The sequence below is a fragment of the Anopheles stephensi genome, chromosome 3 (assembly GCF_013141755.1).
Source record: "Anopheles stephensi strain Indian chromosome 3, UCI_ANSTEP_V1.0, whole genome shotgun sequence".
In the NCBI taxonomy this organism is placed as follows: domain Eukaryota; kingdom Metazoa; phylum Arthropoda; class Insecta; order Diptera; family Culicidae; genus Anopheles; species Anopheles stephensi.
The window spans coordinates 76,211,812-76,235,123 of record NC_050203.1 but is presented as its reverse complement, the minus strand read 5'-3'; the positions used below and the strand labels follow the sequence as shown (position 1 = coordinate 76,235,123).

Genomic DNA, 23,312 nt, shown 5'->3' with positions numbered 1-23,312 from the left:
ACGGCCTGATAAACGCGATCCTACCAAGAAAAAGAATTTATTTTTGTATTTCAATGGCGTTTGAAAACATTGGTCAATGTCTAAATATCTCTAAAATCATATAAAAAATAGCAACTTTTTTTAAAATAATGTAATGTTTGAAGATTTCCTAGATTTTTCTTTTTATCCTGCGTTTATAGGCTGTCTCATAAAACCCCTGCAAAGTGATCGAAGCAGCTTTATGCGTCGTTATCGCTGTCACTTTCGAAAAGCAAAAGCTTCGTTAGGTGGCTTGTGTACAACTTGTACGCCAAAAAGCTCCAGATTGTATACAATAATTCAATCTCAACATTTTCTCAACTTGATTCCATTCCTTACAAATATTTAACACAGTTATCGTGCTGCTTAAACAAATCAACTAGCCTCATAAAATCCACAGCTGATTTTTGAAAAGCATACTATTACATCAACTTGTAACGAATCAGTTCGCCCTGCTGCACACCCGTACCAAACGAACCCGTAACCGTGGTGGCGTCGAACGAATTGAATCTGAACTGGCTGGTCCAACTTGCCCAGATCAAGTTCGTCCAGTCTCGGCGAACGCCGGCCGGCATGTGGTGCGTTTTCTTCTCCAGTTTTGCTTTCCATTCCCAGTTGATTCGTTCGCAACCCGATTCTTAAGCAGTGTGCGTTAAAACATTCCCCACGCTCCGATTCCTGGAGCCGTTTTGACTTTCTTGCTGACATTTGGGTACGAGGACGCACGCCGATATTATTGTTTGCTGTGGCGTCTTGCGGGAAGCATACGTTCGTCTGTCCGGGATCACAATGGCTTTGCGTTACGATGAGCAGCGAACGCCGTTTGTAGACTTTGGAAATGGTGTGAAGCTGGCACTGAACTTGGACGAGTTTACGGACGCGCTGTCGAAGGAAAAGGCTGCGAAAGAGCTGCGCGAAACGCCCGACGTGATGGATGCCTCCATTCGGAAGCTTCGCGAGTTAATTCAGCGTAAGTGTGGTTTGGAGGTCGCCAGTTCATCGAACCTCGAATATATAAATTGGGGTGGCTGAAGCGCCGTGCCACAGCTGATTTGTGTTTATTGGGTTTGTGTTTTAGAGGAAAAGCAGCTGCGAGTTCCGGTGCAGGATGAGTCGTATCTGATGCGGTTTTTGCGTCCCAAGAAATACTATCCGGACAGCACGTTCGATATGGTGAGTGATTGGCAAACGGTTTCTCTCATCGACTCTCTGCTAGTGATCTGTTTGTGTTCCAAAGATGAAAGCCTTCTATCGGATGAAAGCGCGAGAAAACTTCATCTCCGACCACTTGACCACGGCATCGATCAAAAACGCGCTCGAGGATCGCGTTGTGCAGATACTGCCCAAGCGCGATCAGCATGGACGACGCATACTGTACATGGAAATGGGAGGTAATGTTCACACCGAGCGGTCCACACCCAGCCCGTGGTGACACAACTCTCGCTTGATTGATTTTCGCAGCAAAGTGGAACTGCAGCAGGGTGCCGGCGCTGGAGGTGATTCGCTGCACCAACATGCTAATGGAGACGGTTGGCCGCGAACCGGTGACCCAGCTGAACGGCATCGTGTTCGTCATCAACTTCGACAAGCTGTCCCTGTCGCACATCAGCCAGTTTCCGCCCAAGTTCGTGAAGACGGTCGTGGACCATGGCCAGAAGAACTCACCCTACCGCATCAAGGGCATACACATCGTGAACAATGCGCGCATGTTTAACATCTTCTTCAAGATATTCAAACCATTTCTGGGCAAAAAGTGGAGCCAGCGGGTAAGGGGGGGAGGGGGGGGGGGGGTGTGGTTCAACGGGGGCGACAGACTATTGGCAATTGATTAAGTGAGCATGTGTTTTCAGATCTTTCTGCACGGTGTCGAGTTTAAGTCACTGCACGAACACATCGAACCGGACTGTTTGCCCACGTTTCTGGGTGGAGCGTACGAGCTGCCGGTGGCGTACGATGGAGCAGTGATCGGGCAGCTGTTGAACTGTTACCGGGAGAAGCTTGAAGGTATGTGGTTGATGAGTTGATGAGTTGGAAGAACGAATCCGACTATTAATGCTGCATTTGTTTTATCTGCTCTACAGAGGAGGAAAAGTATGGCTATGCAGCGGAGGTCGAAGAATCGTAAGCTATGCGATTGGAATTGGGGGCAGAAATGGCCATTATTTTGCACCAGTTTGAAAGGAAATATAAATTAAAATAATCAAAACGTTTGACAAAGAATAAATTGGATCATATTATAATACTAGTGTGCAATGTTCCGTCTGTTTATTTGTCTTTGTTGTGTCTGCAGTACCGTTGAAGGTTGTGGCCTGTCTCGCCCAATGAGCTGAATCCTACGGATTGGGGAAAAAGTCTAGATGACATATGAGCTTGTGGCTGACGAGTTCTTAAGATCAACCAGATTAATTATAATAGTGGATTATGCATGTTTCAAGCGGGTTTTCACATTTAAATACGAACCTGGGACATCTTGATGAATAGCAAGAGCATCCAGAAGTCACGGAGGAATTCTTTGGCTCTACAACCTCGAGACGTCTCGGCCTGCCATTTCTGGCATTCTGTAACTTGATTTTTTCCGCAGCTGGAAAGTCTATCCTGCGTACGGTGAGGCAATCTGGATAGGATTTGAACCCTGGTCTTGCCGTTTGAAGACCGGTGTTGTTATCGCCTCTGCCGCCGGATCCCCGCCTCAACCGAAAATCTCAGATAATCTTCGCTTAGTAGGACTACGAGATCGACAGACATTCCACGACCAACAGAGAACCCAACAATACCCGGGATCTTCGCACTAACAAAGGCATGTTCAATGTACCATAAGTCGTCGAAGCCACACCTTACTTTTAAGGCTAGTGATCATCTCACTCATTTTAGTCACTCCCTGTCTGGTCATATACACGCAGCATAATCCACAACAACGAGGGCCCTTTCAGCTGTTCAATGACCTTACAGCAACAGGTTCCGACCGGGTGATTAGGTCATCAGAATTCCAACCGGTCCCCAAAACCGCCTAGACTCATGAAATGTGCCTAGAGGGATGAAATCGATGACTTCTGAGGTGCATCAAGACCAACAGCTGATTTGAGCGATTGATAAGTCATTTTGAACTCCTAAATTTGGCTTCAAAAGATTTCTCACGTCAGATGACACGATATTTTGCGTATTGTGAATAAATTTGTTATAATTCTTCAGCAATAAGAGGCCAGGCAAATAGCAGCAGAGATGATTACTTAAATAAATTAATCTTTTGGAAAAAAAATAACATGTTCCCCATTCCTTGCTACCAACGGAACGCCATACTTGCAGAAGCTCACTGAAGCTCAATCAGTCAAGATGATGCACGATTAATTCATCCCATTAGACATTATATTGAAAATTATTCCTTCCAATAGTGAAGTCGAAATAATTTCTGCCAACAATTACCTTTTGTTCGACAGATGGATAAAAGGCGTGTTGGATCGTGCTTCTCTTTCTGAGATTGTTTTCTTGAAGCTTTTCTCTCCATTTTATTTGACCTAATGACCTATAAACATGGAATTCAAAGCTTCTGTGTGAGGTCATACTCTAGAAAATTCATGCGGTACATTATGGTTGGGATCAAATCACGACTAAATCGAGATCCACAATAAACAGAAAGTAATCGTTTTGCTTTGTATAATTTGAAAGGTTTAAATTGAAGTACTTATTTCCAAAAATAAAGCATGCACATAATAATTCACGTAAACAACGGTCAAAGTAAAAATATAATTAAATTTCCAATTCTTTCAATTATCGTGTCCAGGATCGAATGAAGTCACATTGCTAGTAGATTGTAGAGTATTTTTATTAAAATTTCCTTATTTTATTGCTAGTCTTCTTGTAGTGGAAAATTTCCTAAAACATAACTCAAAACATAGTATCAAAAACACGGTCAGCTCTGCTATTCATTTTTCACTCGCCTCGCCCTTCCAGCAACTATTTGATCGTCACGAAAACCAAACAGAAAATCACACATTAATACTCTAAACTGCGTACCGCGCCTCTAATAAAACCAATAAATAAACTTGTCCTCACTCAGCTTGCCCTTCACCCACTACACTACACACAAACACACAGACACACTCGTATAGTCGGTGCGGTACTTGAACTTTAATGTATGCCCCTCGAGACGCACGTTTCAATGTCAAACGCCTCGCCCCACTCTGGAGGTGGTCTGGTCTGCTTTTAGCATCTTACCATTAACCCCCGAGCATATCACCGTGGTGGTCAGTGGGGCGACCGCATCACGCTTACCTAATCGCGAACCGCACTCGGACTCGGATCTGTTCTGTTATGCGACGGGCTCCGAGAACTCCTCAAGCTCCTGCACCGTCCAATCGCATATTTGCGATGCGGCATAGATCACAGATTTGGCGGCAGTGTGTGTGACTGGGTTCCTCTCAGTTAGCATTGGTCTCATCGTACCCATACGCGTCCATTGCTGCAGAAAAAGGAAGGAACGTTAGTCATCACGCCACATACGCGATCTCCATCGGTCGGACTTACTTTCGTAGTGCTTGTCGTACAGCTGCATAAAGTCGCCAAGCAGCTGACCTTCGCATTCGGGCGCATCGAGCGTACCGCCGTACGCGGGCGGCAAACACTTCGGGCTGATGCATTTGGTCAGCGAGCTAAAGTCCCGGTTGTGGAAGTGCATCTTGTCCCGCAGCTCCTTCGAGATGAACGGCTTGAAGATGGTAAACAGCACGTTGAACAGCATCGAGTTGTTCACGATGTGGATGCTCTTGAGCTGCAGCGGACAACACTTCTGGATCCACTGCAGGCTGACCATGGCGTGCTTCGGCGAGGCTTGCGCCACGTGCGACATCGAGAGCCCATCAAAGTCGAAGATGATGCGAATACCGTTCACCTGCACGAGCGGATCCATCAGCGAGGCTTCGATGTTGATGCGGAACAGGGCGACCACGTCGTACATGGACACCTTCGATGTGTTCCATTTTCCTGGTGATGAGAAGAAGAAAAAAAAAACACAACCAATTGTTAACGTCTTTGTGCTGCCAAAAAGGTTAAGTCTTCGGAGCAGAACCACCAGTCAAAACACTGCCAGCGGAAAACTTTGCTGCCGGATGTCGAATCATAATCTCGCGTGCGAAAGCTAGGCAGGCGTGACTGGATAAATACTCGGCTTCGATCGTCTCAAACCGGCGTCGAATGGTTTATTTTGTAGGAAATGGTGTGTTTTTAAGGGGTCGAAAGTGAAACCATCCGTGGAGGTTATGGGAAAAAAAGGTACGAAAAGGAGTTGTTGGTGTAGCTTGCGCTGAATATAGTGCGATAAAAACATACAACGATGAATGTCAGCAACAATGAAGGTGACTTCAAAAATAAAACGATTTAAAAATAAGAAAACAATACAGTAAATTGCCTGAGGTCAGTCTTAAGGTCTTGCCAGCCTCTCTGAGTCTGATAAAAAGAGAGACCAAGGATTGAATTTCATCAGGACTGGTCTTGAAACCCTTCCGAAACAGGAACTGTCTTTCCGGCTGCTTGGCAAAAATAAGACTTTTATGAGCTTCTTAGCTTGCTCAAAGATAAATAAAAACTAAATTGAATTTAAACGGATGTTGGTTTTATTATCAAAATAAAACAACAAAGGAGATGGAACAAATCGCTCTCAAAGACGCTCTGAAACACACGAATATCGTGGAAACCTATAAGCGCCTCAAAGTATGCAATTCAGAAGCGTTGATAGCAGAAATCGTTGGTTCATTTGAAGCCGAAACAGTTGCAATTTCAGTGATTGAAAAATTGTGCTATTTTATCATACGATCGAGGAATTTTTAAAGTTTTTCTTGACGCAAAATATTCTTAATTTCACCCACAAAAACATATAATTTTAGATATTAATTAGTATCTTTAGAACAAAATGTTTCTAGGCTCAACAACCAACATCAACCATTTATTGCAACCAACAAAACGCAAAACAAATATTCACACAATTCTAAGTGATGCTAAAACATGTAAAATCGGCTAAAACAAACACACCATGGCTTATGTTTATTCTAGCCATTAGCCACAGCGACTGGCGCAACTTTTTCCGGGTTGCGTCATTGAGCGCAACGTGCGTGACGGATTCCCCCGCTCCCTTTCACTAGACTACTCTCATTTTTATCCCGATTGCTAATTCAAACCAGCTACACCGGAATTAGTATTTATTGATTCCGAGTGCAAAGTCCAACCTGGGCAAACCACAATCAATCTATCGGAGTGTCTGTTTAATTGTATCGATTTGCAGTCCGGGCGCGATTTCACCTTGTAGGAATATTCCGCGGTACCACGGAAAGCTATGAGAATCGTAAAGCGCAAAACAAAAAAAACCTACGAAGCACACCACAAAACCTACGTCAAGGTAAATGTTGAAAGTGACCGGTTGCCGGTGCGTCAGCTCGGTTCTCGATGAAAGTAGTACCAAACGGTTGGAGCGATAGTTGTGACGGTCACTTACGCAACAACCGCTCCGTACGGCGGGCACAGATGCTATAAATGGGAGAAAATGGGTCAAGATCGTATGCCGGTCGGTGATAATGGGACCGATCGGTTGTTGAAAAAAAAAACAGAATTTTAATGCTTTCCGGATTTAGGACAGGAAGAGCAATTATTTATTTTTTTAGTACGCTCTAATCATTTCCCCAAGCTGTAGCCTAAGCTTGTCACTTCTGGTGAGTAGCTTTCTATGCAAAAGTTAACTATAAAAGTTCCTGTATACAAGTTACAACATATTTAAAGCGCAAAAAATAATAGTTAATAACCTATGAACCACATTACAATTAAAGGTATTTGATTTCCCTGTCATACGAAGCCGTTTCCATATCAACTAGCCTTGTTTGCCATTTCATCTAAAAAGCCTGCCATAAAAATGGATGCTATTGCCACATCAACTGAAAAACCCTGTAATTTACTTCATAATTTTCTTCAATTTTATCTGTTCTCCCAACAATGATTACAATGAAGGAGATCCCATCTTGTTGTATAATTTGTTACAAAGTTTTATTCTAATGAGAAGAATTTAATTGCTGCATCAGTCTGCCTATGACTTGAATTAATAATTCAGTGGAAAAGATCTCAGTTATGATTGTGTAATGAATCAACCCTAACAAATACATTAGAATAATGTTGTAGAGCTTAGAATGGCGCTTAGGAAAGTTAAGAAGTATATGAAAGTAAAATTTGACAAAAATGTGGTTAAGATTTTTATCATCTAAAGACAATCAAAATTCTCTTGCTAGTTGGAAAGCAAACAAGTTCCGGAAACAAGAGTCAAATGTACATATTATTAAACTTGCTATCCAACTACTGAAGAGTGGCGTGAGAAAATGTTTAATTATTAAAAATAAATCCTAGTAAAATCAAGATTGGTCTAAAATTATTTTATTTTCAATCTCTCATTTTAAAACTGTCGATATCAATTCTTAAGCTGCATAAGATGATGTAAGAGACTTTAAAAAATACTGATTTCTGCTGTAATATTCAAGTCGATGTTAGGCTTCAGTCCAGAATGTAATGACTCGTGAACAATACATGTTAGTCTTTGGGAAAAATCAGAAGTCTTATGTTTTGCAACAACGGTCTGGTTTTGGAAACTATCGCTTGCCTCCACAAAACATGAGACTAGATTTAGCCACAGCGAACAGCGAAGAAAAAGTAGTCTGCCAGCCTTCAAAGTGATCTAGAAGAAGTGTATTCATTCTAAAATATATTTTTCTTACAGCAAACACTCCATGGAGCTCTTCTACAACGTTTATAGAGATTCCCAGTGTTTTTAGTATTTTTTATGACAGTTGTTACGAATAATCGAAAAAATAGAACAAAAATGTCAGCTAAGCCACTGTCACATACATAGGAAGAAGCTCAGATTGGTCAAAATTACATCTTACTTTCATCATACATTTGTACACCAACGTAAAAAGGAAAAGCTGTCGGTTGGACTCTCTAAACCGTTCAAAAACTCCCATAACTTCTCAAACCTACTCATTATGATCGTTAAACACCGATTTCAAGCACCAGCAAGCGATGTGTTGAAACTCAAGTCACACTACACCAAGCTTCAAACAATGCAAAATGAGCACACGAACAGGTCTATTGCTGATCCTCATGCACAATCCGGTGGGGTGATATGAGAAAAAAAAACTGCTCACCCTTACCATCTTACTACCCCTCCCAGAGGGTTGCCAATGTACCACCACCACCAACAGCTCCAGCTTCCATTTCAACAGCAACAGCCCGAATCAAATGCCATTATTGCAGGCAAACCGAGCTCAGCATGATCATGTTTCAAACCACTCGCAACTAGAAGGTGAGTCGCAATACCCCAAAACCAAAACCACCCCAAGCGAGATTGTTTTGCCAAAGTAATGGTTGGATTGGGGGTAGAATTTAACTCCGTTCCAACGAGATTTCACACCAAATTCACCAAAGGGTGGAACCATCATTCGACACTGGTTTGAAGATTTTGAAAGGGTTAACGAACGGGCCTTTAGAATGGAGCTTCTCAGCTGAATGCTAATTGCAGAGCGTTCGGTCGATTACTTACGTCCAAGCTGGGTAACGCATATGCCACATCCGTCGTCGTCACGCAACGGCAGGAAGCTCACCATGCCCGAGTCGTAGATGTGCCGAATGTGCGACGGTTTGATGCGGCCATCGTAGTAATCCTTGCCGTAGCTGCGCTTCATCGCGAACGTGTGCCGGATGCAGTCGAACGCCTTCGGCACATCGTACGCCATCGGGCGCAAGAACTTCAGCAGGAACTTTTCATCGTCCAGCGGCACGGTTAGCTTCTTCTCGCCCCGCAGAAGCTCCCGCAGCTGCTCCAACGAGCGGGCCTTATTTTCTGGCGTCTCGTTAAGCTCCTGCTCAGCCTTCACGATCCACCGCTGCTCGGTGTAATCGTCATCCTGCAGATAGATGATGTACCCACGGCCGAGATCGATGTACGGATAGTTCTTCTCGTTGTACTTAATCGACATTTCGGTACGGTTTCGCCTGGCCGTTTAAATCACTTAACAAACACACACTGCAAGTTTGTAAAACTTGATATTACCAAGGATTTTTCACTTTCCAACACCGTGGGCATTAATGGTACACCAGGGACACAATCCTCCAATTACCACTTCCCAACCGAAATCGATAACCGATCCGACAGACAGACAGAGCTAACAGATAGCTGCGAACCAACAAACCGACAGCTGGGTAACCTTGAGCCGGATGGCGTGTTTACTACAGCCTGCGTGCGAGGGTTTTAGTTCCGAAAAAATGCCTCTGTTTTCTGTTCCTCTTGAGTCGACTTGACCCACAACAGCTCCGAACCGGCACTGCCAGAAGTTGAAGGCAGTACGCAACCGAACACTAAAGCACGCACGCACGCACGAAGCCCAGAACTTGCACAACACAAATCACAACCACACTGCACTCGATCACAATCGTTCCCAGGCTCGACGATGAATGAACCCGCACGATCATCACACCACCGGCTTTATAGACTTCCGTCCGAGTCCCAGCCCACCGCATTCGCCGTTCGGCCGTTCGCTCGATCGTCACGATCGTTTGTGGTGTATTGGTGACCTTTTGCTTTGCTGACTGACGCACCCGAGACCCGTCCGTCTGTTTGCGTATGCGTTTTTAGCTTTGTTTACTTACGGAGCTCTACTATCGGGCTGATGATCGGTACGAAAGACTTCACCGGTCCGGCAAGCGACGAACCTTCGCGACCGACCGGAGCCCTTCTGGTTTGCACGGAGCTGGGAAAATTTTTTGACTGTATTTTTCCGTGTGACAGGTTTCTTTTTGAACCGGGTTTTTCGCGGGTGCTTGCTGGTGCCAGCACAAAATTCCTGCACCTGTGCTGGACCTGTGCTGAATGACCTTCAGCTGGAGGTCGCTCGTGCAAGACAGACCGTCACACATGCCGGGTGATTGAGGTGATAATTGAATTTACAGTGCAATTTGGGGATGCTATAAACAGCTCCCCACGGTCAGAGGAGAGCGTCAGCTATTTACTTCATAGCTTTGCTGCATTTTCTATATATTTGTTCCGTTCATTGCTACTTCGTAAAACAAAATCATACTAAATAATATATTTGGATGAGTCAAATCAATCTCCAGCATTATTAAATTATGCACCACAAAGCGGGTTCCACTTGATCCATAGCGCCAATCTTCATCTTTTGTTTTTGCTCTCTCTTCTCTTTTTCATATTTCTATTCTTCATGTCGCAGATGGCGCCCGGCGAGTGGTGGGTACGCAAGCGAATTCAACCGAAGATGGGTACCTTCTGTACGTTTGCTCAATACTTCAGACGCCAAACATTGAAATTGTGTGAGGCAATACACAACATTTGCTTGATCGATGCCGCTCGGTTCAACTGTGCGTGTAGTGGTAGTGTAAGAGTGGACCGAACCCAGCCAACGGGCTTGATTGAAGAGTTAACCCAGCTGTAGGAAAGAAAGAAATGACGTCAAGTGCTATTTTTGAATTTGGTCTTGCGGATTGCATACTATAAGGCGTGAAATTTTCTCTCATTTAATTTTAGCTTTAGAAATATCGACTATTACACCCTTTTGAATGCTAACATAATTAGTGTTTTGTTAAAACTACCTACCTAATAAATTTCTTGCTTACTTTTAGTGAATTAAATGAATAAAAAAAATTAAAAAATAATTTATTCTTCCCGAAACTCCTAATATTATGCAATCAGCATAACAATATTCATATTTCTAATCCTCCTCTCCGTTTAATGAGCTTGTCTGGTAGGTGTAAATGCGCATCAACGACTACTAACCACCGGCTGTGGAACCGGACACAACAATCTTGCCTGCCTGTGCTAGAGAAACATTAATCACGTACATGCCTTACCCTCAGCGTGTACGTTGCCCTCCCAGAGTCGGATGGAGCTCTGTAAGCTATGATGAACAGATAATTATTTTCCATCTGCGTTCTGTCCGCGAAGGGAAGCGGAATTGCTGTAATCGTGCTGACAATCACGTTTGATGGTTCGTTGGTTCTAATGCACTAGCGAGATCTATTTGTGCCAGTGGGAACAAAGCGAAACAGGAATAGAATAAATGAGACCCAAATTCAGTCAATCAAAATATGTCTCTTTGTGGCCGCACTGGAGACGAGCCGGTAATGTTTGATAAATCTGTTTCCCCGATGATATCCAATGCACCTGCAGTGAAGGTGCCTGTCGTTACGCTCGTTTTGGTCGTCCAATGAACAAAGGTTACTTGCAAGGGCCTCAGCGAGAAAGAAGGCAAACAAAATGTGTAAACTCACCATCAGCTGTATCAACGGTTAGTCTCGAATTTGGCCAAAACATTCGTTATGTAAACCCCTCTCAGGCTTTTTTTTGGTCCTGATAACACCACCAGACCTGCTTGGACAATGTTTCGCGGGGGGCGGGATTCAAACCGCCTAATCGGTTCGGAACCCTGCTGCAGTGTGCAGTGTGTATCTTTAATCCAACCGACGATAAGCGGTGCGATTACGAGTTCGAGTACTTAAATCGTTCCAATCGACCGACCGGCTCTACTTTCGCTGGCGTCTTTAAGACTCCGAGACTCCCTCCCAGTGTGCGATTCGGTTCGATTGTTTGAGGCAGTGCTCAAGATGCCCGGTCCGTTTGAGATTGATCGTTCGCGACCGAGCGCAGAGTTGCTGGAGGTTGCCAAACAGGAGCTCCGGGAGACGCCAGAAGTCCGTGCCGCCGCGGTCGAGGAGCTGCGGAAGCTGCTGAAAGCGAGCGACCTAAACTTCCCGGACGATGAAGAGTTCCTGCTGATCTATCTTCGCCCCACGAAGTTTTACCCCGAAAGCGCACTCAAGTTGGTGAGTTTCTTGGTGGCAGAATTCTAGTATGAAGTGTCCCTCACACCCACCATTTCTTCCTCAAAAAGATGCGCAATGTAGCGGAGTTTAACAAGTCGTACAAGGATCTCCTGCACAACTTGATGCCGGCGGATGTGAAGCCCGTGTTCGTCGATCACGGACTGATCAACATCTTCACCAACCGGGATCACAAGGGCCGTCGGCTGATGGTGGTGCACATGGGCGAGAAGTGGAACACGAAGGAGGTGACCGAGGATCAGATCTTCCGGGCGCTCTACACCATCCAGAAGCTGGCCGTGCTCGAACCCGCCACCCAGATCAATGGCGCGGTAGTGATCTACGACTTCAAGGGCATGGGCATGGGCCACGTAAAGGCAATGTCGACGAGCGGCGCCAAGCGGCTGCTGACCTTCATCCAGGAGGCCTGCCCGCTGCGCATGAAGGCTGTCCACTTCGTTAACGAGCCGATGATCTTCAACATGGTGTGGTCGCTGTTCAAGCCGTTCGTGAAGGAGAAGCTGAACAAGCGCGTAAGTAGAAAGTGCCCAGTAACCTTGATGGTCTGCGGCGTCGTCGCAAGGGCAAGGTTACGGCGTGGATCGAGCCTGCTTAATTATGCTCCCGTTTTTTTCCCCCCCTGCCCGCTTCCAGATGTTCTTCCACGGTGAGAAGATGGCCAAACTGCACGAACACATCCCCAAGGACTATCTGCCATCGAACTACGGTGGAACTCTGCCGGCCCTAGACTACGGTGGCAAGGAGTGGTACCCGGTGGCCGAGCAGTTCACCGAGTTCATCACCAAGTGGAACTCGTGCGGATTTAAATAAGTGACACTTTCTTCTTCAAATTCATCCTTAAAATAAAACTTTTTTTTAACAAACACAAACATTCATTTCTTGCTGTTTCACTGTCAGGAACACAATGCGTTGCTTATCGACGATGACCTTTGCTCGAGAGGGTGGCCCTTAATCCTTCCCAATCAAGTCCCGATAAGATTAAGCCCGTAGTGCGCTTTTGTATTTTGTGGGAGAGATTTTCTTGAGACTCTTGGAATCGATTTACAACTCGGCGAGGAATGAGTTTGACACAGAAGCTAACGTTTATTGCCATGCTGTCGTCGAAGATAGCGAGCGTTGCTACCTCGCTTGGTTGGTCACATCAGAACTCTCATCAGATATTTTTAAACTGATCCAGATATAAGGTCTTAAATTAATTGAAACATTATCTTCAATACCCAAGTAAGCAACTCAGCGCCAAGAATTCTTTTCAAAAACGCGTATGTTTATTTATGCACACAGAACTCGTAACAAACTGTGATAACAAGTGCAACATGAGTGTAATAATCGAGTCTTTTCCATAACTGCTTCACATGACGCTCCGAAACTGTAACGCATCCCATTGTGCCTGAGGGATCGAAAATGGTTGACACTAAAAATAAAACACTCGGAACTGTTGGTTCGGCAGATGAATGATAAGCGCACAAATAGAAACAGAAAAACGATGGGAGAGTGCGACAGAGAGAGAGAGAGAGATAGAAAGAGTGAAAAGGAAAGAAACGTTTGACGTCTATTGGAGTCATACAACGACCGATTGATAACGAGTTAGACAGCGAATGTGTCCTCTCTGTCTCTCTCTCTCTCCCTTTAGCTACCCGATGGCTTGGTGGTCACGGTCAATGAGGCAAACCCGTGGCGTGGTGATGATAAAGATGCATTTTTGGCAACTGGCAGTTCCTCCGAACTTCAGCCTCGATCTCCCGAACTTTCCCGGGGTTACTTAAACCCACACGAGTTCCATTTCTTGATGAAGTCGAGATGCTGTTCCGCCACCGGGTACCACTCCTTGCCACCGTAGTCCAACGCGGGCAGAGTTCCGCCGTAGTTCGATGGCAGGAACTCCTTGTGTACGTGCTCGTGCAACTTGGCCATTTTGTCACCGTGGAAGAACATCTACGAGGAGAAAATCAGAACTTCAGATTCTACCGTCTCGACTTCGTTCGGCAGATGTGTAGGCTCATGTACGTACACGCTTGTTCAGCTTCTCCTTCACGAACGGCTTGAACAGTGACCACACCATGCTGAAAATCATAGGCTGGTTGATGAAGTGGATGCCCTTCACACGCAGCGGGCTCGCCTCCTGGATGAAGGTCAGCAGTCGCTTGGCACCACCCGGCGACATCGATTTGACGTGCTTCATGCCCATCCCCTTGAAGTCGTAGATCACCACCACACCGTTGATCTGGGTGGCCGGTTCCAGCATTGCCAGCTTGTGGATCGTGTACAGCACGCGGAAGATGTGCTCCTCGGACACGGCTTTCGGGTCCCAGGGTTCGCCCATGTTCACGATCATCACACGACGCCCACTCTGTTCCCGGTTGGTCAGAATGTTGATGATGTTGTGCTCGATGAACACGTTCTGCACATCGCTCGGCATCAGGTTGTACAGCGTTTCCTTGTAGTTCTTGTTGAACTCTGCAATGTTGCGCATCTACAACCGGGACATTCGGAGGCATTAGAATCGTTATCCTTTGACCGTCGTGAATTCTTCGACCTCCCCGCTTCTTACCAACTTCAGCGCACTTTCGGGGTAGAACTTTGTCGGACGAAGGAAGATGATCAGGAAGTCTTCATCGTTCGGGTAGCAGAGATCGGTGGCCGCTTCGAGCAGTTTGCGTAGCTCCTCCACAGCCGCTGCCCGCACTTCCGGGGTCTCCCGGAGCTCCTGCTTGGCGATCTCCAACAACTCCGCGCTCGGAGGCGCCGTTTCCAGCTCGAACTTTCCCATTTGCCAACTCCGTCCACTACGATGATCATCAGTACACTGTGACGCTCCTGTTAGATCCCGCGACTCCGAAACCGTTTCTGACCACGGCCCGTTCTCTGCAGTCCCAGGCGGCCCGAGCGTTATCAGCCCATGATGGTTCGGTTGTTTACGGGCTGCGTTCTTTACACTGATACCCTTACCGACGCATCGATTCGTGGCGTTTCGTTAGATTAGCTTCGGTGCTTACCACGCGTTTACATTTGGCAGCGTCTTTCTTAGGTCGTCGCCGGCCACTATCAGCACTCCGGCTCTGGCAATCCCCCTCTGTGCAAGGTGCCGTGAGTGATAAACTGACGATGAACTGTCCAGTAGACACCAACCCCCTGGGGGGGAGGGAAGAGAGGGGTAATGTAATGAGGGGGGCGGTGCAAGGCATCGATTGGATTCACATAATCCAAACACAGGCGAGCAAGCGAAAAGGCCGTTAACACTTGAAAGGAAGTGAGCTGCTGAAGTTTGCGATTGATAAAACGGGGACGCCTCGGGCCCGGAGTCGTCTTATCAGGCCCCCGAGCGTTGAGACGATTTGGAGGTTCGTGTGACAATGCTGGAAGTCACAGCGAGGAACGGAGGCAATTGATACCAGTTGGACTTTGATTGGACTGGGTGTCGCTCCGAGAAAGGATGCCGCCTAAAGGTTGACGTAGTCATAACAGAAAAAAGGAAAGAATGGGGAAAAAAATGCAGCAGAATATTCAACAATGTCCCCAGTTGCTTTGAATAAAGTCAATAAAGGATTGCACTTTGGTGCAGGGGTCACGTTTTTGTGGCATTTCTGATCAGGTTAATGGCTCGGAAAGTAAACAAATTGGCGTTCCGTTCGCTTGCAGTGGATTGAGAAAATAGAATGGCATGGTATAGCCACTGGCTGGAAGTTATGTAAAGCATGACACACTGATAAGCTCCCATCTGTGGTTGCTGATCTTTCGCACAAATCATTCGCGATCGTTGTTACATCATACAAGCTTGCAGCGTAGAGATGTACCGTATTATTATTTCAAGAATCAACAATCACAACTTGTGCCCAGCAGAAGGTCTAATAATAAGACCACACTGCTTGGAATACAAGTGTAGAACAAGAGTGAGTGTTATTTGAGGAAGCTTTTTTAAGGCGATGGTATTAAGTCGGGTTTTCAATTAATATAACTCATCTTTTTTTTAAGGAATAGAACTCGCAACACGAGCTTGTTATGTTGATGTGATATATTAAACTTAGATTCCGAAGGTACTTTTGTAAAATTTTGGGTTGATTATACCGAATAGAAGTATCTAAGGCAATAAGTTGTAAATCGAATATAAAAGTGCTCTTATTCATTTGACCATCCAGCTGTACATACCGAAATCCCGCAAGAGAAGTTCTGTGCGCTGAAACAATAACTCACACAAACAACAGAATCATGTTCTTGTATATCATGAATTCAGTATGGTTCTAGTAAAATTATGTCTACAGTTCCTATTAAAAATTGTTAAAGATAAAAAACAAAGAGAAGTTTATCGTCATCATCATCAGAAGTTTATCAAATCCTTGTTGTTCTTCCTTATTCAATATATGATACACTTGTAGTTTTACATTTTTATTTCAATTTAATTATTAAGAAATAACCCACAAAACTCACGATACAGCTACGAGCAACCCTGCCAGCTGCTCTGCATTCATATGTGCTTTGCGCATTGCCTGCATTCAGGCGCTTTCAAATTCGTGCTCGAACGTTGGGCATAATTGAAAATAACGACAAATGAAATTAAAAAGCATTTGTTCTGTGCGCTTTATCATTATAATTAGAGGTAATCAGTCATGGTCCATAGCTCGTTGGAGGTCCAAACGGTAACAAATTCACACGTATCACACGCTCGCACCTTATCGGTGAACCAGGAAAACCCCGTATCGAATCGGATACCGTCATTGTGCCACGCACGGTTCCATAATCCGGCTGGAATTCGACATTGATCCATCCGCTAATCCTGCCCCCGATAAGAGAAATCAAAACCTCATGCCTCTATGATCGATGACAATTTATTTACTTTTATTACTATAAATACCATTCCAAAAGCTATTACAAGAACGAGTGCGTGAGCAGCTAATCCATCTATCTCTCTCTCTTTCTAAACCCACACGAAGGGGCTCACTCTTGCGGTTGGTAATGGCGGGTTGCTTTTTTTTTTGTTCACACTTCCTAATCACTAATAGTGTCCCGTTTTGATCCCATGTGTACTCTTACAGCGCTTATATATAAAGAAAACAAGAAATGGCGACTGTTTGTTTTGCGTCCTTCAACCCGCCCGTAATCGAAAAAAACAAAAACGGAAGCTTATCACATCGCAGGGCGAGCGCGTCCGCGTATTTCGGTCCGGTCTTTTTGTCGCGACGTCATTGCTACGCCGATTGCTTATCGCCCTGCAGCCAATAATGATCGAACTTCGCACCATCCGTTGCTTAATGCTTCCGCTTGATTGGTTGTGGGTAAGTAGTTTTTGGCCTCTCTTTGGAATGCGATGGCCTGCAGACGACGGTGCAGGAGGAGGGGGAGAAGAAGGAGAGGGTGGTTGGACGCCACGCTCAAGGACCTGCCGCATAACCGTAGTGGTTCCATCGGTGGAAGTGTTCGGTGTACTTCTCGATGCAGGGATACCACTCGCGGGAACCGTAGTCGAGGGCCGGTCGAGTGCCGCCATAGTTCTTCGGTAGATCTGCCGGGTCGATGTGCATGTGGAGCTTTTTCATGTCATTGCCGTGGAAGTAGAGCTGTGTGGGAAGGGTTCTCGATTAGCTATAACAATTCAATTCACCACGGAGATGTCTACTTACCCGCTTCTTAAGCTTATCGCCGATGAACGGTTTGAACAGTGTCCACACCATGTTGAAGATGTACGGCTGCTTGAGGATGTGGAACTCTTTCATCCGCAACGGGACAGCTTCCTGCAGGAAGGTGAGCAGCAGCTTCGAAAACGACGGCGATAGTCCGCGCACCTGCTTCAGTCCGAGTCCCTCAAAATCCATCACGATGACGACTCCGTTAATCTGGGTGGCCGGTTCAAGCTGCGCTACCAGATGCACCAGATAGAACATCCGGAACAGTTTCTCGGCCGTGACTGCCTTCGGGTCCCAGACGGCACCGCAGCTCACGATCAGTATCCGGCGACCCTTCTTGTCCCGGTTCGTCAGCACGTTCACGATCTTGTGATCGACAAAGGAGAGCTTCTCGTCCTCGGGCGTGAGGTTGTGCATGAGCGGGTAGTTGTTCTTCTTGAAGTCAGCTATTCTTCGCATCTGTGGACACAATACACCCATTATTGAGGGTTTTTTTTCTCCCCCTCATCTGTGGTCATACGATTCGATAAGAAAATGCATCCATCCCTACGATAACCTGCTCTGTACCATCCTTTCCTTTTAATCAACGGGAAGTCTTATCAAGAGCCACCCGTTTTCGGTCAAAACACTCGGACACCTTATCGGACCGTTTTGCCATTACAAGTGAGAAGTACAAGTTTTGGGTTGTCGAGACGCTTCAAGGTGTCCAAAAGTATCCGGTCCGAGCGAGAACCAAAACTGATTATCGTGCACTAATGTACAACGGGCAGGATCAGGTTACAGCAGCTAGGGTTGGTTGGGACTTGCGACCCGGTAAGCTTGACAACACTACCAAAACCAAAAACACCTGCTGACACGCGAACTTACCATTTTGAGCGCACTGTCCGGATAGAAGTGGCACGGGCGCAGAAAGATCAGCAGGAAGTCGTCATCGTCCGCATAGTTCAGGTCGGTGGCATTGTGCAGCAGTTCGCGCAACTGCTTGATCGCCTGCTCACGCACCTCGGGCGTTTCGCGCAGCTCGCGCCTGGACACTTCCAGCAGTTCTTCGCTCGCCGGCTCGGTCACGATGTCGAACGGGGGCTGTGCTATCGTCTTCATTCTGCTTTTTTCCCCCTGAACTACGGCTGGAGCACAACTTTGAACAACTACTGATGGCTCGATCCTTCTTCAGCTAACTGGATAACCACGTCACACTAAGAACTGATCGCCGACTGTTGTCACCTGGACTGGTTGTTTCTCCCGCGTGCGAAAAACCAAAATCGCCCCAAAATCTGAACCGCTTCGTCCGGCGGCCACAACGCGAATGTGTTTGCGCACCGGCACTCATCGATTACATCAAAATCGCGCGCGCATTGCACACTCCCCTCCACTCCCCAGTACCCTTCTCTTCCCTCACCCCGCATATCTCTCGCCCGCATTCTAGCTCCCAGCGAGCGATAAGTTGGCAAATTTGTGTGTCGGTCTTCGGTTTTTTTTTTATTTTCGGTGGAAGGGGAGGTTGTTTCGGGGGGCTGAAAAATGAAAATTTTGCTTCTGCGTCACCAAAACACCCGCTACGCTGGCACAATCGGATCAGGCGGCGCACTTGTAATCGCCAATCGTCCGCTCCCGAAACCTGGTTCCAACTCTTGCCGCGTAACGTCGCTCCACCTTCTGGCTGATTTTGATTCGTTAGTTTCGAGATAAGTGGAGGCTTGCTACCGTACGGTGCTTATTTTCGGGACGTGTCACCAAAAACAGCTGATACTACTACCTCCACGCTGCGATTGTGGCTTGGTGGTGCCTGCCAAGGGGTAACGCTTATCAGCTAGCTTACTAAGACCATCGCCAAGGCCACGGCTCAACAAACCCAAACTAGTGGGATGTCTGGATTTTGTCACCACACTTCTCATCCGCACACGTCACCGTATGCAGCCGGCAATTGTTGGACCTTCCAACGGCAATGAACGGCCGCTGGATGAGGTTTCCCGTAATGCGGGGTACTGCCGATGTTGATCGACGCTAATCTGCTGCCACTACCCCTTATCAATCGCAGCGATGATGTGACCCTTATACCTTGGCGCACTTGGTCGCAAATATTTTGAAATTGGGTACTTAATTTATTGAGTTGTTTTGCTACGCGCTGTTCCGAGCGCTAAAGCTAAACTAAACCGCTTATAATGTAAGCATACGGAAGGGGCGTCAATGTTGTTAAACAGCTTTTATTATACAAAGTAAAAACATACAAAACCCCACTCTAACCAATAGTTGCCGCTCAACCCGTTAAAACATACATGGAAGCTTCACAGCTCAGTGAGGTTTTTTTCAACCCCTATCCCGATTGTTGAGATTGAACGAATCCACACTGCTGGTACTTGCTGATGTGATCGAGCTGTGCCTCCACGCACGGATACCAATCCCGGCCGGTGTAGTCGATCGTAGGCAGATTACCGCCATAGTCGGCCGGCAGGTGATCGGCGCTAACGTACTGCTGGAACTGCCGCAAGTCGTTGCCATGGAAGAAGATCTGTCGAAGAGAGCGAGATTAGAAACGTGATCGTGAATCGTGTGGATCAATGACCGGGTCGCATCGTTTGTTAGATGTAGTGTATGATAGTGGCGAACTTTTGGTAGTGGTGAGCACGGACGGCGGGCACAGCAGCTGTGGAATGATCATGCAGCACAAACACGAACAGGGCGAAAACACTCACAGGAGGTAGAGAGACACGGTACTTACCTCTAGCTGGTGATCGTACGCGATAGAAATGGTGCCTAATGTAAGCTAACCCTATATAGTCTGATCCAATCCAGTTCCCTACTTCCCGCGGTTCTGATGCTGCTGCCTTTGGTGTAAGTAGAAACGCTCTAAGCTAGTGCTCACTAATCCTAATAATATTCGAATGTATTCGGAGGGTATCGATTCTAGGCAGGCTTTGGACGATTCCTAGCTCACTGAATGTTCGGCACAAACCCGAACGTGTTCCACTGGTTTATGTGGTCGATGTAGTTGTACACGCAAGGATACCATTCCTTGCCGCCGTAGTTGATCGGTGGCCGATCGCCACCGTAGTTCGCCGGCAGATCACTCGGATCGATGTGCTTGTGCAGCTTGCGCATATCCATACCGTGGAAGAAGATCTGCCAGGACAGGAAACATAGGAGTGGTTAGCTTACTAACTTCCGGTAGATCGTTCCTGTGATCGCAGCGTGACTTTTGCTTTAGGCAGAACGCAAATCATTAAAAATAGATTCGACGGTTTTTTTTTTGTTCTTTCGGGGCGCTTCTGTTTACAAACAGTGAGCGCTGATAACCGCCGCGAGCTGATGATGGCGCAGGTACTTCGGGTGTCTGACTAAGGTCTGACTACGGTTTCGGGTCATGGGAATAAAATTTTGGTTTCTCAGTGCAAGGTTACGACGACGTATACTTACGCGACTCTTTAGCTTCTCGCGAATGAATGGCTTGAACAGTGCCCACACCATGTTGAAGATGTACGGCTGCTTGAGGATGTGCACCTCCTTGAGGCGTAGCGGCATCGCGTCCTGTATGAACGTAATCAGCCGCCTTGAGAACGAGGGCGACAGCGCTTTGACCTGCTTGAGCGACAGCCCGTCAAAGTCGAGCACCACCACAACCCCGTTGATTTGGGTGGCCGGCTCGAGCTGCGCAACCAGATGGATCAGAAAGAACACACGGAACAGTTGCTCCGAGCTGACCGCTTTCGGGTCCCAGGCAGCACCACAGTTCACCAGCAACACCCGGCGACCCTTCTGATCCCGGTTGGTCAGCACGTTCACGACGTTGTGATCGATAAAGGCAAGCTTTTCCTCTTCCGGTTTGAGTGCGTGCAGCAGCGGATGGTTCGTCTTCTTAAACTCGGCTATGCGGCGCATCTGTGTGAGAGACGGGGAGAAGGTACGGGAAGAATGAGCGGACAACTGGAGACGATCGATATGGCGTGATAGATGCGAACCACCTGGAACAGGCCGATTGATTGATTGGAAGGCGTGAAACAAAGCGTAATGGGGGCCACTCGGTACGGTATCGGCTGACGTGACGTCACGAGGTCCAAAGTTCGCACGCGGAGGGTGTTCCGGCGTTCATTCGAAAAGGGAACGAAACAGCACGTTCAAGCGTCAAGCGGATAGGCCGTTCGTTGTATTAGGTTGTTATCTTGGTAAAAGTGAAACTTGCGGGCAAACTGATTGCACGAGTTCCACTGCCACTCCAGAGCCGGCGGTAGCAAAGTCCTCCACTTAGCTCGTGAGAAAAGAATGCAATTTTGTAGCGATTTTCCTACTAGACCCTCGGCTCTTGAAAAGGGGGTCCTGCCATGTGTTGCAGCTAATCTAATCAATTCATCTTTCGCAGCTGAGAGCTAAGATAAGAGAGAGAGAGCTAGAGGGATGCTTTGGTTGAAAGACCTCACTTGCATGAGGCATTATCGCACCGTTTTTTTGGCAATATTTAACGGCCAATTAAACTACGTCAGAAAGCGTCACGAGGTTCAGGCCGGACATGGGCTCTCTCTACATAATGCCGCTTCTAATTACACCGACCTTGATTCGATTAAGTGTAGACAATCTGCGCTGACGCAAAATCAATTTAAGAATAGGTATAGTTTTTGCCTGAAATGTCTTAGCACCCATCCTTCTCAAGGTAGTAGCAGATCATTAGATCGTACCAAGAGCTACTTGACAAGCACAGCAAGCCACCTCGACGGGACAAAAAACCCATTACAGACGTGATACAAACCAGACAAGACAACAATGCCTCCGATGGGGTAGGGCAAGTACAATGGGTTGCCCCGGTCCCGGTGTGACACTGGAGACGATCGTCGTTCTTGTCGATATCGATAACTCAGGAACGCGGTAAAGAAAGAACGCCCAGTGTTTGACTCATCACCACTGCTATCTCACCGACCCTTTTGTCTTGAGGGTGATCGCACGCGCCTGCTGCCTGCTGTCACTCACCATTTTAAGCGCACTGTCGGCATAAAAGTGACACGGACGTAGAAAGATTAGCAGGAAGTCTTCCTCCTCACTGAAGTACATATCCTTCGCATCCTTGAGCAGTAAGCGTAACTCCTCTACAGCGGCGGCCCGAACTTCAGGTGTTTCTCTTAACTCGCGGCGAGCGATCTCCATTAGTTCCTCGCTCGGAGGATCCACCTCAATATCGAAAGGGTTTAGAGACATTTTGGCACGGACCACTCACACACACACACAAGCACACACACACACACACACAATCTGTCACGCACTTTGCCGCCGAACAAGGTGTCTTGGCAGGGGTAATTAAGGCGCAGCGCTTTAACCGTCGCTACAATGCTCGACGCTTAACCGGATCCGCACCGTCCAACCGCTAGAACGATCGATCAGCTACTGATGATCGGTGGACAATCGCGCACCACTAGTCTTATTACATAAAGAAGCCGCGAGGAGACTCCCTCTGACTAATCCCGCGCCACTGTCTTCAAACGGTCTGCTCAACCCGAGGCCTCAGCCCCCAACCCCCCCCCCCACCACTTCTCCTCCCTCACCTGCTGCCACCTGTCTCGCGCCCGTTGGAAAACTGATCCAGTGTCGGTTTATCGCGCCACAATCGGGAGCCTCTTTTTATAATGGTTTGTTTACATTTTCACTGCACTGCAACACTTGCTGATGCCCACCCCTCACGAAGCCGGAGCAGGGGTGGTGGTGCGCGAATGCAAACAGAGAGAGAGAGCAAAAAAAAGCTGCATCAACCCCGTTCGAATCCTTTGTTTTCGCGCGTTATCACTTTCGTTCGGGCGAGTGGTTTTGTGTGTGCAGTGCGAA

General features: G+C 46.8%; 6 protein-coding genes across 7 annotated transcripts; 2 read left to right on the top strand and 4 right to left on the bottom strand.

Annotated features, from left to right (window-relative positions):
* The first annotated feature begins 558 nt into the window (after positions 1–558).
* LOC118510813 (clavesin-1-like) lies at positions 559–2,263 on the top strand. Its single transcript, XM_036053132.1, has 6 exons — positions 559–988; positions 1,097–1,191; positions 1,256–1,409; positions 1,480–1,784; positions 1,869–2,022; positions 2,100–2,263. The coding sequence occupies exons 1-6, from the start codon at positions 808–810 to the stop codon at positions 2,141–2,143; spliced, it is 933 nt and encodes a 310-aa protein (XP_035909025.1). The 5' UTR covers positions 559–807; the 3' UTR covers positions 2,144–2,263.
* A 1,557-nt stretch (positions 2,264–3,820) lies between these two features.
* LOC118510812 (alpha-tocopherol transfer protein-like) lies at positions 3,821–9,511 on the bottom strand. Its single transcript, XM_036053131.1, has 3 exons — positions 8,585–9,511; positions 4,540–4,995; positions 3,821–4,474 (listed from the first exon to the last, which is right to left on the bottom strand). Exons 1-3 carry the CDS (start codon positions 9,018–9,020, stop codon positions 4,434–4,436), a joined length of 933 nt encoding a protein of 310 aa, XP_035909024.1. The 5' UTR covers positions 9,021–9,511; the 3' UTR covers positions 3,821–4,433.
* A 2,059-nt stretch (positions 9,512–11,570) lies between these two features.
* Positions 11,571–12,764, top strand: LOC118510810 (retinaldehyde-binding protein 1-like). The gene is made up of 3 exons (XM_036053128.1): positions 11,571–11,877; positions 11,946–12,407; positions 12,529–12,764. The coding sequence occupies exons 1-3, from the start codon at positions 11,659–11,661 to the stop codon at positions 12,703–12,705; spliced, it is 858 nt and encodes a 285-aa protein (XP_035909021.1). The 5' UTR covers positions 11,571–11,658; the 3' UTR covers positions 12,706–12,764.
* A 374-nt stretch (positions 12,765–13,138) lies between these two features.
* On the bottom strand, positions 13,139–14,860 carry LOC118510811 (retinaldehyde-binding protein 1-like). Its single transcript, XM_036053129.1, has 3 exons — positions 14,444–14,860; positions 13,904–14,365; positions 13,139–13,827 (listed from the first exon to the last, which is right to left on the bottom strand). The coding sequence occupies exons 1-3, from the start codon at positions 14,660–14,662 to the stop codon at positions 13,651–13,653; spliced, it is 858 nt and encodes a 285-aa protein (XP_035909022.1). The 5' UTR covers positions 14,663–14,860; the 3' UTR covers positions 13,139–13,650.
* Positions 14,861–16,699: 1,839 nt separating this feature from the next.
* LOC118510806 (clavesin-1-like) lies at positions 16,700–18,815 on the bottom strand. Its single transcript, XM_036053121.1, has 3 exons — positions 18,378–18,815; positions 17,508–17,969; positions 16,700–17,444 (listed from the first exon to the last, which is right to left on the bottom strand). Exons 1-3 carry the CDS (start codon positions 18,609–18,611, stop codon positions 17,259–17,261), a joined length of 882 nt encoding a protein of 293 aa, XP_035909014.1. The 5' UTR covers positions 18,612–18,815; the 3' UTR covers positions 16,700–17,258.
* On the bottom strand, positions 18,627–22,955 carry LOC118510807 (clavesin-1-like). Of its 2 annotated transcripts, XM_036053124.1 has the most exons (4): positions 22,467–22,945; positions 20,925–21,386; positions 20,230–20,630; positions 18,627–20,019 (listed from the first exon to the last, which is right to left on the bottom strand). In XM_036053124.1, the coding sequence occupies exons 1-3, from the start codon at positions 22,689–22,691 to the stop codon at positions 20,442–20,444; spliced, it is 876 nt and encodes a 291-aa protein (XP_035909017.1). In that variant the 5' UTR covers positions 22,692–22,945; the 3' UTR covers positions 18,627–20,019; positions 20,230–20,441. The 2 variants fall into 2 exon arrangements, with proteins under 2 accessions (XP_035909017.1, XP_035909016.1); XM_036053123.1 differs by lacking the exon at positions 20,230–20,630 and having other exon boundaries at positions 22,467–22,955.
* Between the last annotated feature and the right edge of the window lie 357 nt (positions 22,956–23,312).